General features: G+C 43.6%; 1 protein-coding gene across 3 annotated transcripts in view; it reads right to left on the reverse strand.

Moving 5' to 3' along the window:
- Nucleotides 1-330: 330 nt before the first annotated feature.
- The window catches only part of LOC129620380 (liprin-alpha-1-like), a 45,229-nt gene continuing 29,719 nt past the window's right edge, over nt 331-15,840 (reverse strand). For all 3 annotated transcript variants that reach the window (XR_008698499.1, XM_055536245.1, XM_055536243.1), the window contains one exon: nt 331-482. Coding sequence is in view for 2 of the 3 variants with exons in the window: in XM_055536245.1 (XP_055392220.1) it covers nt 339-482 (144 nt within the window). In the remaining variant the exon portion in view is untranslated. The remainder of the gene's footprint in view (nt 483-15,840) is intronic.

The following is a 15,840-nucleotide window of genomic DNA, read 5'->3' on the forward strand; positions in this document are numbered from 1 at the left end:
ACCACATCCATGGGGTACAAGGTGTTGCCTGCACTTGCTGTCTCTGAGCAGAGTGTGTGAGTTGCTTTCCTAGTTAGTTTTTTTGAAAAGGAGAAGACTACATGGCTTTCCTCTGTAACAGAGGTAAAATATGAGAGAATCAAGGTATTCCAGAAATCCTGAGAATAATTTTCAGATGAAGATACTCTAAGGTTGACTTCACTTTGCAAATTATACATATGCCTGTTTGATGATTTGGAAAACATCACATTTTCTAGGTTATAGGAGAAAAGGATATTTACTGATTATTTTAAATCCTCTTGTACCATTTAAATGTTTTACCATATGTATATTTACTTTTATTTAAAACATGATGGAACAAATAAGGGAAGACCACTCCTGTCAGTTGCATGGAAGAGCCTGGTGCATCCAGTATACAAATATCTGTCCCTCAGATTGACTTCATCATTAGTGGCAGGAGCAAGTTCCTGTGTGTACTGTGCCTGTCAACAGATCAAAAATTCAATTGAGATGAAAACAGAAAATTGTTAAGGTCTGATGTTTTACCTCCTTCTGGTAAACTCCTACCAAAGTCATTCAGAAATTACAACTTTTAAAATTTATTTGATTCTTTTATTTGCAAATAATAGATGTATCATAATTCATACTTCAGAATTCTTCATTCCAGGATTTTAAAGAGCCTTTTCAATGTTTTCACAGGTATTTTTATAACTTCCTTGTGGAGAGATAACAAAAATAACTCTTAATGAAAAAAATTTGAAGCAAACTTACTGTTATACAGAGATTATACTTGTTCTTTGCGTGTTAGTGCTAATTTCTTCATTTGGACACTGTTTTCCAAGAGCCACAATTTAAACAAGAGAATTGAGGGCTGTATTTTTGTCTCCAATGGAGTAGAGTGTGAGCTGATAAAATCCTTGCCCTTCTTTTGTAACTGAAAGCAGTTTAAGAGACTTCCAGGGAAATAGGAAGTACCACCAGAAGACGTGTAATGAAAATGATTACTGAGGGTGGATATTAATAATGATGCAATCAGCCAACTGAATTCAAACTAAATGGAAGGACCAAGTTCTGTTGTTTAATACATTTTAACCCTTTGGAAAAACCTTTTCCTGTTCTACATCAACTCATTTTTATGTAAACACTGGAATAAACCTTATCTATGAATACATTTTTTTAAAGGTACAAACTTATAGTTGTAAGATAAATAAAACAAGTACTAGGGATATAATTTACAACACAGTAAATACAATTAATACTGTTCTCTATTATACATGAAAATTGTTAAAGAGAGAGTGAAAAGGTTGGCTTAAAGCTCAACATTCAGAAAACGAAGATCATGGCATCCAGTCCCATCACTTCATGGGAAATAGATGGGGAAACAGTGGAAACAGTGTCAGACTTTATTTTTGGGGGCTCCAAAATCACTGCAGATGGTGACTGCAGCCATGGAATTAAAAGACGCTTACTCCTTGGAAGAAACGTTATGACCAACTAGATAGCATATTCAAAAGCAGAGACGTTACTTTGCCAACAAAGGTCCATCTCTTCAAGGCTATGGTTTTTCCAGTGGTCATGTATGGATGTGAGAGTTGGACTGTGAGGAAAGCTGAGCACCAAAGAATTGATGCTTTTGAACTGTGGTGTTGGAGAAGACTCTTGAAAGTCCCTTGGACTGCAAGGAGATCCAACCAGCACATTCTAAAGGAGATCAGTCCTGGGTGTTCTTTGGAAGGAATGATGCTAAAGCTGAAACTCCAGTACTTTGGCCACCTCATGCAAAGAGCTGACTCATTGGAAAAGACTCTGATGCTGGGAGGGATTGAGGGCAGGAGGAGAAGGGGACGACGGAGGATGAGATGGCTGGATGGCATCACTGACTCGATGGACGTGAGTTTGGATGGACTCCAGGAGTTGGTGATGGACAGGGAGGCCTGGCATGCTGCGATTCATGGGGTTGCAAAGAGTCGGACACAACTGAGCGACTGAACTGAACTGAATATTGAACAGGACCTTAAATGGCCAAAAGGACTCTGACAAAGACGAACACAGCTGGAGGCATCTTCCTCCTCAACTTCAAACTACATAACGGAGCTGTAGTAACCACCACAGTGAGGAACTGGCAGAAACACAGACACATGGACTCCAGGAAAGAATAGAGAGCCCAGGAATGAACGCACATGTACGTGGTCAGTTCATGAAAATCAAACCAGGAATGAGCCAAGAGGAAAGGACAGTCTTCTCAAGAAATAGTGACAGGAAAACTGGCCACCTACACTGAAGAACATCAATGAAGGTCATCCTCTAGATTATCTAACAGAAATCGAACTGAAAACCCGTCATTTTGCACATGGAGCTCTTTCCCCCCCGAGTCCTCTGAGATGGACCTCCAGTCAGCATTCAGCTGGACACAGGAAACGTCTACTTCGTCCTCATTTTTCTCTCTTGCAGCGCCTCCCTGCTGGCGCGGTGAGGCAACCCTGCTCCTCTCAGCCAGGACACAGCCCCGTTATCCAGGAGCCCGAGCCCTGACGGCCCTGAGGAGACAAGGCTCCCGCCAGCTGGTCACCGAGCCCAGTCTGAAGGCAAAGCCTCCTGCACCTGTGGGTGAGAGGGGGTTTTGGCGCCCCCTGCGGGCCGCCAGAGAAGAGCGAACAGCCCCGCGCTCACAGACCTCAGAGGGCTCACCCAGAAGCAGCTCTGCTGTGAGCACTCAGACTGGAAGCCCAAACTGAAATGGAGCAGAATAGCTCCATGACCCTCCTCAAAACATGGCTAATAAACAATCAGAGCCTCTATGGAATGCAGCCACAGAAAGGAACACATTTGAGTCAGTTCTAATGAAGGGGATGAACCTAGAGCATATTAAACAGGGAAGTCAGTCAGAAAGAGAAAAACATGGACTCGAGAAGGATGGGTATGACGAATCTGTTCACACAGAAACAATGGAGATGCAGACATAGAGAATAGACTTACAGACAAGGGTGGGGAACAAGAGGGAGAGGGTGAGATGAATGGAGAGAGCAGCATGGATGCATGTACACCAACATTTATAAATAGACAACCAGTGGGAATTTGCTGCATGACTCAGGGAGCTCAAACTATGGAGAACAGTGTGGAGATTCATTAAAAAACTGGAAATAGAACTGCCTTATGACCCAGCAATCCCACTGCTGGGCATACACACTGAGGAAACCAGAGTTGAAAGAGACACATGTACCCCAATGTTCATCGCAGCACGGTTTATAATAGCCAGGACATGGAAGCAACCTAGATGTCCATCAGCCGATTAATGGATAAGAAAGCTGTGGTACATATACACAATGGAGTATTACTCAGCCATTAAAAAGAATGCATTTGAATCAGTTCTGATGAGGTGGATGAAACTGGAGCCTATTATATAGAGTGAAGTAAGCCAGAAAGAAAAACACCAATACAGTATACTAACGCATATATATGGAATTTAGAAAGATGGTAATGATAACTCAGTATTCAAGACAGCAAGAGAGACACAGATGTATAGAACAGTATGCTGGAATCTGTGGGAGAGGGAGAGGGTGGGATGATTTGGGAAAATGGCATTGAAACATGTATAATATCATGTATGAAATGAATCGCCAGTCCAGGTTCAATGCATGATACAGGATCCTTGGGGCTGGTGCACTGGGATGATCCAGAGGAATGGTACGGGGAGGGAGGTGGGAGGGGGGTTAAGGATAGGGAACACATGTATACCGGTGGCGGATTCATGTTGATGTATGGCAAAACCAATACAATATTGTAACATAATTAGCCTCCAATTAAAATTTAAAAATGTATAATAAAAATAAATAAATAAAAAGAAAAAAAAGAGTGAGGGGACACACGTACACCTATGGCTAATTCATGTGGGTGTATGACAAATCAAACCAATATTGTAAAGCAATGATCAATCAACTAAAAATAAATAAAAGTTTAAAAGAAAAAAGATGAACAGAAACACAAACTTTGCAACTAACACCATAATTCAATTTAAAAAACTATAAAACTTCAGAAAACAACAAAAGATCTACATGACCTTTGGTCTGGTGATGAGTTCTAACACACAACAAAAAAGCCAACTTACCAAATTATGAATATAAATTATTTAAAACATTGACTTTTACAATTTTATACATTTACTCTGTGAAGGACCTTATTCGAGAGAACCAAAAGACAAACTGTTAAATGAACCACTGACCACCCACCCTTGCCAGGCAACAGAGAAGAGAAAACACTTGCAGGAGTCATCTTACAACAGGAGGTCCTGGTAAGGAACAAGGAACTAACAAGCTACCACCAACCAGGATTCTGGAGAGGTCAAAAAGAGATGGGAGACTGCAGTCCAGAGGTCCTACCAACTTCCCAAGGATCCTCCTCACTGGAATCCATCTCAGCTAAGTGATACGTGTGCCCCCAGGAAGGATCCCAATTCAGAAAGACTGGCAAGAGACAAACCAGAAACTAACCCAATGACCATAAACCCTGAGACAGTGAGCCACATGGCAGAGCAGTTCTCTCCATTTCCCTCACCCTCCTGCCCTCTGTCCTGGCTGCTGCTAAGTCACTTCAATCGTGTCCGACTCTGTGCAACCCCATAGACAGAAGCCCACAAGGCTCCCCCGTCCCTGGGATTATCCAGGCAAGAACACTGGGGTAGGTTGCCATTTCCTTCTCCAGTGCATGGAAGTGAAAAGTGAAACTGAAGTCGACAGTCCTTCCCAATGAAGTCTCTCTCTTGGACGGCACTCCTCTCCTCAGATAATTCATTTCCAAGTGTCAGACAAGAAGCTGCTCTCAAGCCCTGGAAGGGATCCCCTTCCTTCATCAAAACCACAATCCAGGAGAAAATATCTTCCAAATGCTACATTGTAGAGAAGGAAATGGCACCCCCTCCAGTATTCTGGCCTCAGAAATCCCAGAGACAGAGGAGCTTGGTGGGCTACAGTCCAACAGCAGGGCATTTCTGAGGGGAGGAAACAGTCCCAGGGAAGCTGAGGCGCTTGCCAAAGGCCCCAGAGCTTTGGATGGCACAGCCAGAACTGTGGCTGAGGACTCCCAGCGGCCAGGCCTCTTGATCCTGGCCTCTCTCACCAGGTACATGTGTGGAAAACTAGAATCAAAAATATGCCTGAGCGCTTCCCTGGTGGCTCTGTGCTAGAGAATCCGCCTGCCAGTGCTGGACATGCAGGTGTGATCCCTGCTATGGGAAGATCCCACATGCTATGGTGCCCGTGTGCCACAACTGCCGAGCCTGTGCTCTAGATCCTGGAAGCCACAATGCCAAGCTTACATACTGCAACCACTGAAGCCCTTGAGCCTGTGCCCCACAACAATAGGAGCCACTGCAGTGAGAAGCCCGCACACCACTAGTTATGGTCCATGCTCACCCGAACTAGGGAAAAGCCCACACACGAAGACCCAACACAGCCAAAAATAAATACAATTGTTTTCCTAAAAAATGCATATCTGACAAAGAATCTGTACTCAAATTGTCCAGGAACACTAGAGCAAACAAGCCCATTCATAATTGGTTGGTAAAGACTGAAATAGACACGTGGCCACGGAGGGTATACTGATAGTAAACTATCCTGTGGAAACATACTCAAGATACTGGTGGGATGCATGCACAGCCCCCTTTGGAAGACAGTCTGACAGTTTTTTCAGTAACCACATGGGACAAGCACTGAATTCTATACATGACAAGTGGTGGAAGCCAGGTGTCTTACCATTGGAATGGGAAGTTATGGAGAAACAAAAGGAAAGGTTACAAGATCCATGGAGACATCATCACAAATTATCTTTAAGTGAATATGTTCAAAGGTAAGCTGGAATACATGTATATATTTCCGAGTATTGTCAGCTGAGCATATTTAGCTCCTACATGTATGTTTTGCATATCATTATCTAATGAAAGGGAACAGGGAATGTCCCTGGTGGTCCAGTGCTAAAGGATCTGCCTATCAATGCAGGGAACATGGGTTCAATCCCTGGTACTAGACGATTCCACATGCCCAGGGCAACTAAGCCCCCATACAACTACTGAAGTACTTACATGCTCCAGAGCCCAAATTCGGCAACCAGAGAAACGGCTGCAATGAGAAGCCATGGCACGGCAAGTAGAGGGCAGCCTCTGCTCACTACAACTAGACATCTAGCAACAAAGACCCAGCATTGTCAAAGATAATTCAATGTTTAAAACAAAAAAAAAAGACAGAAGTTCTTTGAATAAATGACAGAGATTAGGGGTGAGGCAGTAAATATATGAGCCAGGATAATCTTAAAGTATGAGAAAGTAAAGACAACCATCAAGCTGTCCCAACTGATAAAAATGATTACACAGTTTTATCTGTATACACTAGCAAATAATAATCTGAAAAGGAATTTAAAAAAACAATTACCTTTAAATAATGTCAACATTAATAAAATACTTTGCCATGGATGTAACAAGGATGACAAGACTGGCACACCGGAAATTATACATGATTGCTGAAAAATATCTTGAAGACATGTATAGATATCCCATAGCAATGGAAAGATTTAAGATGGCATTACCATGGAATGCATCTTCAATCTGAAATGAAGATCCAATATGACTTGATCGCTCAGATCTTTTGTGTCATAAAGTTTTATTAAAGTATAAAAGAGATAGAGAAAGCAGCTGACATAGACTTCAGATGCGGGCAGTAAAAGTACCCCCTGCTGGTCTTTAGCCAGATGTTATACAGCAACTAGCAGTCTGCTAAGAAAAGAAAGGCAATGTCTCAGAGAATGGCACCAGGCCCCTCACCCACAACATGCATTGAGATAACATGGGCAGCAGGTGAGTCATCCTGGGCCATAAAATGATTGACATGAATCTTGAAGAAAGGCAGATTTCCAGGCAAATATATCGTTTCATTAACATAGATTAGGAGAACAAGGTATGAGCAAGATATACTGGTTTGTCAAGTCAGTTCTGAGCCTTTAGGGGGAACCGACCTGAAGACAGAGTCTAGTGGAAATACATAGTATGTTAACATACCTTAAGACAAACATTTCCTTACGAAAAAAATGCATTGCTTAGCTCAAGGTTTGAGAAAAGTTAAGTTCAGGTGGAGCCAGGAGTCGTCATGGCAACACAGACTTTTCAGAGAAACCTTTTAAATTTGTATGGAGAAGGGGGAAAAAATGTAACACTAGTTTGTTTCCTCTGGCTGCTTAAGAGAGAGAGAGAAAAACGTCTGACACTTGCAGCCTACTCCCTCTGTCTGGAGGCCTTCCTGCCTGTTACCCTCTCGGAGCCTTTAGGAAGCAATACACAAGCTGACCCTAACATACACGTGGAATGACAAGGACACCAAAGATCCAGAACCATCACGTGAGTCTGCAGTTCTAAGGTCCTCTGGTATGCTGTGCTAAGTCGCTTCTGTCACGTCTGACTGTCAGAGCCCGCCGCGCTCCTCCATCCATGGGAATTTTCCAGGCAAGAATACTGGAATGGGTTGCCATGCCCTCCTCCAGGGGATCTTCCCAACCCAGGGATCGAATTCCTGTATTGGCAGGGAGGTTCTTTACCACTAGCAGCACCTGGGGCACCTGGAGATCAGGGAAACCCAGTTAGGAGAAGGGACTCAGAGGAAAGGAAGTGAGGGAAGGAGACTCTTAGTCACACTCATAGAAGCCTGGCAGGTAGTTCTGCAGGTGGAAGAGGGGAGGAAGCAGGCTGGAGCTGTGTAGAAGATGAAAGAGGGAACTAAAGCAGGGGCCCCCAACCTCTAGGATCTAATGCCTGATGATCTGAGGTGGAGCTGATGAAATCATACTAGAACTAAGTGTTCGGTCACTCAGCCGTGTCCAGCCCTTTGTAGCCCACCATGCTCCTCAGACCATTGAATTCTTCAGGCAAGAATACTGGAGTGGGCTGTCACTTACTTCTCCAGGAGATCTTCCCGACCCAAGGACTGAACCCGGGTCTTCTGCACTGCAGGCAGACTCTTTACCAACGGAGCCACCAGGGAACAGAAATAGAAATAGAGTGCACAATAAATGCACTGCACTTGAAACATCCCAAAACCTTCCCCCACCCCTGTCTGTCAAAAAATTGTCTTCCAAAAACACTCCCGAGGTCAAGAAAGGAACTTCAAAGTGTACTCGACTGTCCCAGGTTGCTGGCTTAGGGAGATGCTGAAGCAGGGGTGTCCCAAGAGGTAGAACTTCCCTTGTGTGGGGTCCTCAACAGACCTCCGATAGCCTTGGTGATGAAGGGAGAGATTTGTTTCATTTTTTTTTTAATATCCTTGTGGGGTAAACTTAAAACTTAGCAATTCTCTTACAGTCTTCCTAATAAAATGTTTTCTTTCTTTACTGATCTGTGAAGTACCAACTGTGACAATCACTGTTCTAATATACCTCATAGTGTTGCTGACACTATGGATATAATTATGTGAAATTGAACTTTTCAATAAAAATGATGAAGCATCTGCCCTGTGCCCAGCACTTTCCAAGTGTTAGGGAGTACAATGAAAATACTCCATAAGATGCACAGCTGGTAGGCACATTCTTTAAAAAAAGCCTTTTACATTTCCACCAATATTTTATTCTCAATGTCAACACTTCCACGCTGGGTAGGAAGCTCATTAAAAACCCAGGAGCCAGGGTTCCTGGAAGGATATCCCATTCTCCCTTGGACAGTCCTCCACACTCTCTGGCTTTCAGTTTCCTCATCTGCAAACTCATGGACAACTAACTATAATTCATCCCTGGAACCCAAGCCTACTGAGGGGGAGGGGAAATATTACTCCAAGGCCTGGATGAGAGACCAGATTGAAAGAAAAATATGTCATTGCTGGTTTTCAATCAAACAGACAGATACAATGAAGGAAGGAGCCCCTGGCCCTGTGGGATTTGCCTAGGGGTCTAGTCTGGGAAATTCGTACACATCAGGAGATGGCTCCGAGCTGGATTTCCACCAAGAAGAACATCCATGCAAAGGACAAGCCTGCAGAGCTCTGTGCCCATCAGCCACAGGAAGAGACTGCCTCCTGACAGACAGCAGTATTTACAAGTGACCTCCTAAGGCCTTTGCCAGACTACAGGGGCACCTCTGGGTTTTCTGTTTCCCTCACTTTTCTGACTCTTTTCTTAAAAAAAAAAATGCACATTTCTTCATATAATGCCACAGTGGAAGGAAAATAGGCCTTCAATTTTTAGACCTCAATTTGCAAAAAAACTTGTAGCTTGGTTTTTTGTTATGTTTTGTTTTTAATTAAAGCACCACATAATTTAAAATTTTTACACGTTCTAATTATTCAGTTCCAAAACACCAAACTTATTGCACAGGGTTGCCGGGAGCCGGCATATTGCATATTGAGTGCATATTGCATATTGAGTGCAGCACTTTCCACAGCCTCATCTTTCAGGATCTGGAATAGCTCAACTGGAATTCTATCACTGCCGGGAGCCAGCGTGAGGCACTCCGCCCATGGCAAAGGTCATGAGGAAGGAGGCTCAGCATACGCAAAGGCAGGATCGAGCCTCAGGAGTCCCCCTGGAAATTCTCGAGCATCTACCCCCAAAACCAGAGTCTGCCTACTTTCTGCTTTGTGCTTTCACCTACACCTCTGACTTTACGGGGGGCTGTCCCCCACTACCTCTCTCTGAAAAAAGAGTTAGCTTACAGCTCCAGTTAATAATTCCTGGGTGTGACAGTGTTTCAACCTACAAACTCCTTTGGAAGTCCTCTAGCCTGCCTGAATAGGTTTTTCCGGCCACATGTGATTGTTCAGAGCCTCCCAACTGTGAGAGGCAGGAGATGTTCTAAACTGTCGAAACACAGATTCCTTTGAGTAGTTAAAAGATTGATTAGAAATTGTATTGGTGAAGGGTTCTTCACTTATTGGGCCAATGTTTGCTGCTAAGTCTCCATACTCTTTACCTATTGTGTCCTTGGCAGTGTATTGATTGATATAATGGGTGTATAGAAATGTAAGTAGTAGCCTCAATGTTTGTAACCTTGGACCCTTGAGTTAATTATTTTCTTGATTGAGCCCATCTCACCTTTGCCCTATAGGAATGCAGCTTTGTCCAATGCTTTTTTGGAGGCTGGTGCCTGACTTTGGAATAATCACCTTTAGAGAAAAATAAGTTTCTTAAAATGTTAACAGGCCTCCTGGCCAGAAGATGATGTAATTCACCTGAACTTTTGCATATGATAAGTTTGAAAGCCTGGCTTTGATTAGGGCCAGGAACTGCTGTCCTTGCATGACTCCACCCCTTCCCCCATTATCCTCTATGCACAACTTAAGGTATAAAAACTACTTTGGAAAATAAAGTGCAGGCCTTGTTCACCGAAACTTGGTCTCCCCATGTCGCTCGCTCTCTCAAATTCTGGCTGAGTCTCCATCTGGAGCGCAGAACCCGCCATGCTTGCTAATTATGCCTGGGCTTCTAAGATCCGACCGGGGAGGCCGCAGTGTCTCCTCTCCTTCGGGAGAATGGAAGGATGCCTGCGGCCTCCATAAGTGGTGCAAATTTCTTGTCTTGAAGTTTTATTGGTCTCCCGCGTAAACCAAGCTACTCAGCCTCTTTTCTCCACTGAATTTTCCTACTGAGCTATCCTCATTCTATTACTCTTTATATCTTTGATAAATATTTAAATAAATAGGTCGCCTATGCCGTCTCTCCTTCGAATACCCTGGATCAGCCGGGGCTGGACCCCCACACAGGGTCCCCATGGAAAAGCCCTCTCTCAGCAGGACAGCCACAGATTCCACCATGAAATGGCAGCAAGGTGCCCTCCTCCCTTCTTTTCTGCCTGGGTGGCCACCAGGTGTTTAAATCCATGCACCCTAGTAAGTTTCTAGGGTGCAACTGGTGGACCCTTCCCTTTCCCATCCCAGCAGGGGTCAAGGGCCCACTGGGCTGCAAAGTGCCAGAAGCAGGGCTGGGCCAGCTGGCCAGAGTAAGGGTTGATTTGCAGGTAAAATCACCAGGCAGGATAAATCCCTTGGACTTCCAGCAGGCACTAGGCTACTTGGGAGAACCGTGAGGGTCTGAACTTTATGCGAAGGGGTAAAGCGGTAAAGGCCTTGACCCCAAAGGCAAGGCCTTTCCACGACCGCCAGGTTAAGGGGCTCCAAGACTGTGCCAACAGAGAGGGCAGAAAACGTGGTTCCCTGCTCCACCGAGTCCCAGTTCCCTTACCTATGGTCCGCACCCCTCTGCTTCGCTCACTGGATGCCGATCGATGGGGACCCAGGAGCACACAAAACGGGCATTCCCAGCTGCAACGGCGACCCCGAGAGCACAATTGGGAACCCCCCCCACCCACGCGACGCCCAGATTCGCCCCGCCCCCGGCACGCTCACGGTGTGCCATGCCCCAGACACGCCACCCAGGTTCGCCCCACCCCAGATGCCTGGGTTTGCCCCGCCCCCGGCGTGCTCCTGGTGTGCCACTCCCCCGACCAACATGCGCTCTCAGTGCATCCCGCCCCCACGCCCAATTCCAGGAGAGGCCCGCAGGCCTCGCTACTGCCACCAGGTGAAACACAAGGACAAGCAAATCCACCCCACAGAGACAATCCAAGCTTTTTATCAGCTGATCTATGATTCAGGCATAAAACTATGACTACAGAAAGGAAAGATGACCTGACCTAGGACGTCCATGATATTCTATAGAATCAGACAAAATTGGTTACAAGGAAACTTCCTTTTTTCTTGGAAACCCTAAAGCTGGTTCTTTTGCATATGCAATTAAAAACAATTAGCTTGTTACAAAGGCCTGCCTAGGACAAGGCTTGAAGTTAACCCTTGCCACAGAATTCAACAACTTCCCTGGTGACTCAGACGGTAAAGCGTCTGCCTACAATGCCAGAGACGTGGGTCCAATCCCTGGGTCGGGAAGATCTCCTGGAGAAGGGAATGGCAACCCACTCCAATATTCTTGCCACCACCCGCCCCCCCACCCCCGCCCCCTCAAAAAAAGCAGCTCAAAGAAATATTTTAAATCTCAGGCGGAAAACCAGAAGATCCCTTGTCTGTCTGTCTGGATTTATGCATGTCTTAGTGTGAGTCTTCTGTTTTTTGACAATATTGCTCAAATTCTGAGTTCTTACTTAAATGGTCTCAAGAAAAGGAAGCCCTTATAAATCAAACAGTTGGAAATACAAGAAAACATTGACCTAAATGAATTTCAGATTCACATGAACTGGGAAATAGTCAATATTAAATATCTATTTTTTTTTCACTACTCTGCTATAGACATGTCTAAGTCATTAACATTAAGCACAAAATTTTCATAGTGCCTAAGTTTATTACAAGTTAAAAATTGCTATATTGTTATATCTGTCACAAGCTTGTCAAAAGAAAGTACCTCTAAACAACAACAAAAAAAACTAAAAAATGTAAATGTAATATTTAGATAAATTATTAACAATAATTATACTCTAAAATATCTGTCTCGATTGAAGGTAGAGGAGCAGGGGACGACAGAGGATAAGATGGTTGGATGGCATCACTGACTCGATGGACTTGAGTTTGAGCAAGCCCCTGGAGTTGGTGATGGACAGGGAAGCCTGGCATCCTGCAGTCCACGGGGTCACAAAGAGTCAGACACGACTGAGCAACTGAACTGAACTTACAACAGTTTCTCCAGATTTACCTGAGTTTCTATCGTTGTGCTAAACTAAGTGATGACAGTGTATTGAATAACTAGGTCATTTCCAAATCAATTAAGTTTCTGAAACATTCACTACTTGAAAGAACCTCCCTCTTACACAGAAACAAAAGAGATTTTTGACTATCCATGAATAGTGTCTGGTGCCATCCTGACATGTTCAGTGTAAGAAAGCAATTTTTTTTTTGTATTATCACTGATATGTACGCTTACCAATCTATAGAATGCCAATATAAAAGTCAGTTCTTGGTTGCTTAAGGGAAATGTATGACTTGTTATTAAAGAAGGTATGAGGAATGAAATCACATTTTATGAAGGAAAAAGAAGTAGTTCTGTCTTACAAGTGGCAGTTTCAGGATGGGAGAAGCAAAGGAATGGGTACAGAACGGAATAAGGAGGTTTTATGGCAACTGGACCCCCAGAAAAGAGTTTTGTGCCTAGTACAAGTTTTCTTGAGATGTTGAACTGCCTTTGCTAATGGATTTTAAGTTTCTTTACCTCTTAAGTTGTCTGTTCTAGGTTTACCTTTGAAATCTTTTGTTAACTTTGGCTAAATGGAGAAGTATTATTTCACAGTGACTTATGTGATCCTACCTGACTATTATAAACCCTTTTGATATCTATGAACAAGCCTGCCTAAATAATTGACTTCTAGCTAACTTTGGGATGCTTCAGAGGGCCCCTGAGACCTCCCAAAGAGAGATATTAAACAACCTGAGTTCATTTGGCATGTTAAACTACATGGGAAGTGCTGTCAGAAAGAGTGATGAATCTTACCAAGTTATATTATATGGTGGATGTTACTGTAAGGTATACTTTGGGCCGAGGCAGAAAAGAAGGAGAGAGAGATGGCATTTGTAGTTGGGCAGGGGGTGATAAGTCCCAGATAGATACAATTGGCCTGGAGCCTCAGGGTGGGACCTAAAGTTCAGTTTTGTTTTCTCCAAAGTTAGATGATTCAGTTCTGTCTTACAGGTGGCCCTCTCAAAAGCAAGGGCCTTTAAGACTGTTCTTTTCTTTTCTAGGCCCAAAGACTCCTTCAGTTACTAATATGGGTGTGCTAGAAATTATGTGACATCCATGAAAATCTGATACATCCTGGTAAAATGCTGTCAGTTATAATTCTAGTTATCATATTCAAGTGTTTCAAGTCACAGCAGTGACCAGACTACTTTGTCAATTTCTATCTAATCAGGTTTTAAACATGCCTTGTATGGTTTCACACCGATGCCTTTGCAAAAATACTGCTACTTCCAATTATATGGGGAAAAGACTTTCCTAAGCTTACCCGTAAACAATTTTGTTTGTTTGTTTGTTACCTGGTAAGCTGGAACCAGACGGGAATTTAGTCTCCTCTCTAGGTTAAGAGAACAAAGTTTCCTTAGAATGCAGCTTTCGATCACAGATGATGAATTTCTTTACCTTTCAGTGATTTATATTTGTTTCTATCAGCTGTTTTTTTACTTCGGTAAAGAAAATAAGCATTATTTAAGATTATGGTACACGTAGGATGGACCAAGCTTTCCCCACTCCTGCAAATTCCCTTAGGCCTTCAGATTCTTCTCATAGGACCAAGGTCTCACTTCCCTCCAGTGAGACAATCCAAGCTTTTTATCAGCTGATCTGCCCCTGATATCAGAGTCAATTTGAGCATGAGTTGGTCTATAATTTAGGCATGAAACTATGACTTTTTGATGCAGGATGGCCGTGATATTCCTTGGACTTCAGAGAAAATTGGTTAAAATGAACCTTTTTTTCCCTTGGAAACTGCAAAGCCAGTTCTTTTAGCATATGCAATTGAAAACATCTAGGTTGCTAGGCCAGGTTTCATTCCAGTCCCAAAGAAAGGCAATGACAAAGCGTGTTCAAACTGCCACACAATTGGACTCATCTCACATGCTAGTAAAGTAATGCTCAAAATTCTCCAAGCCAGGCTTCAGCAGTACATCAACCGTGAACTTCCAGATGTTCAAGATGGATTTAGAAGAGGCAGAGGAACCAGAGATCAAATTGCCAACATCCATTGGATCATGGAAAAAGCAAGAGGGTTCCAGAAAAACATCTATTTCTGCTTTATTGACTATGCCAAAGCCTTTGACTATGTAGATCACAATAAACTGTGGAAAATTCTGAAAGAGATGGGAATACCAGACCACCTGACCTGCCTCTTGAGAACCTATATGCAGGTCAGAAAGCAACAGTTAGAACTGGGCATGGAACAACAGACTGGTTCCAAATAGGAAAACGAGTACGTCAAGGCTGTATACTGTCACCCTGCTTATTTAACTTCTATGCCGAGTACATCATGGGAAACGCTGGGCTGGAAGAAGCACAAGCTGGAATCAAGATTGCTGGGAGAAATATCAATAACCTCAGATATGCAGATGACACCACCCATATGGCAGAAAGTGAAGAGGAACGAAAAAGCCTCTTGATGAAAGTGAAAGAGGAGAGTGAAAATGTTGGCTTAAAGCTCAACATTCAGAAAACGAAGATCATGGCATCTGGTCCCATCACTTCATAGGAAATAGATGGGGAAACAGTGGAAACAGTGCAAGACTTTATTTTGGGGGGCTCCAAAATCCCTGCAGATGGTGATTGCAGGCATAAAATTAAAAGATGCTTACTCCTTGGAAGGAAAGTTATGACCAACCTAGATATTCAAAAGAAGAGACATTATTTTGTCAATATAGTCAAGGCTATGGTTTTTCAAGTAGTCATGTATGGATGTGAGAGTTGGACTGTGAACAAAGCTGAGTGCTGAAGAATTGATGCTTTTGAACTGTGGTGTTGGAGAAGACTCTTGAGAGTCCCTTGGACTGCAAGGAGATCCAACCAGTCCATCCTACAGGAGATCAGTCCTAGGTGTTCATTGGAAGAACTGATGCTAAATCTGAAACTCCAGTACTTTGGCCACCTCATGTGAAGAGTTGACTCATTGGAAAAGACCCTGATGATGGGAGGGATGGGGGCAGGAGGAGAAGGGGACGACAGAGGATGAGATGGCTGGATGGCATCACCAACTCGATGGACATGAGTTTGGGTAAACTCAGGAAGTTGCTGATGGACAGGGAGGCCTGACATGCTGCGATTCATGGGGTCAGAAAGAGTCGGACACAACTGAGCGACTGAACTGAACTGAATAAATTCAATAAAGTAAATTCA

The sequence above is a fragment of the Bubalus kerabau genome, chromosome 10 (assembly GCF_029407905.1).
Source record: "Bubalus kerabau isolate K-KA32 ecotype Philippines breed swamp buffalo chromosome 10, PCC_UOA_SB_1v2, whole genome shotgun sequence".
NCBI lineage: Eukaryota > Metazoa > Chordata > Mammalia > Artiodactyla > Bovidae > Bubalus > Bubalus kerabau.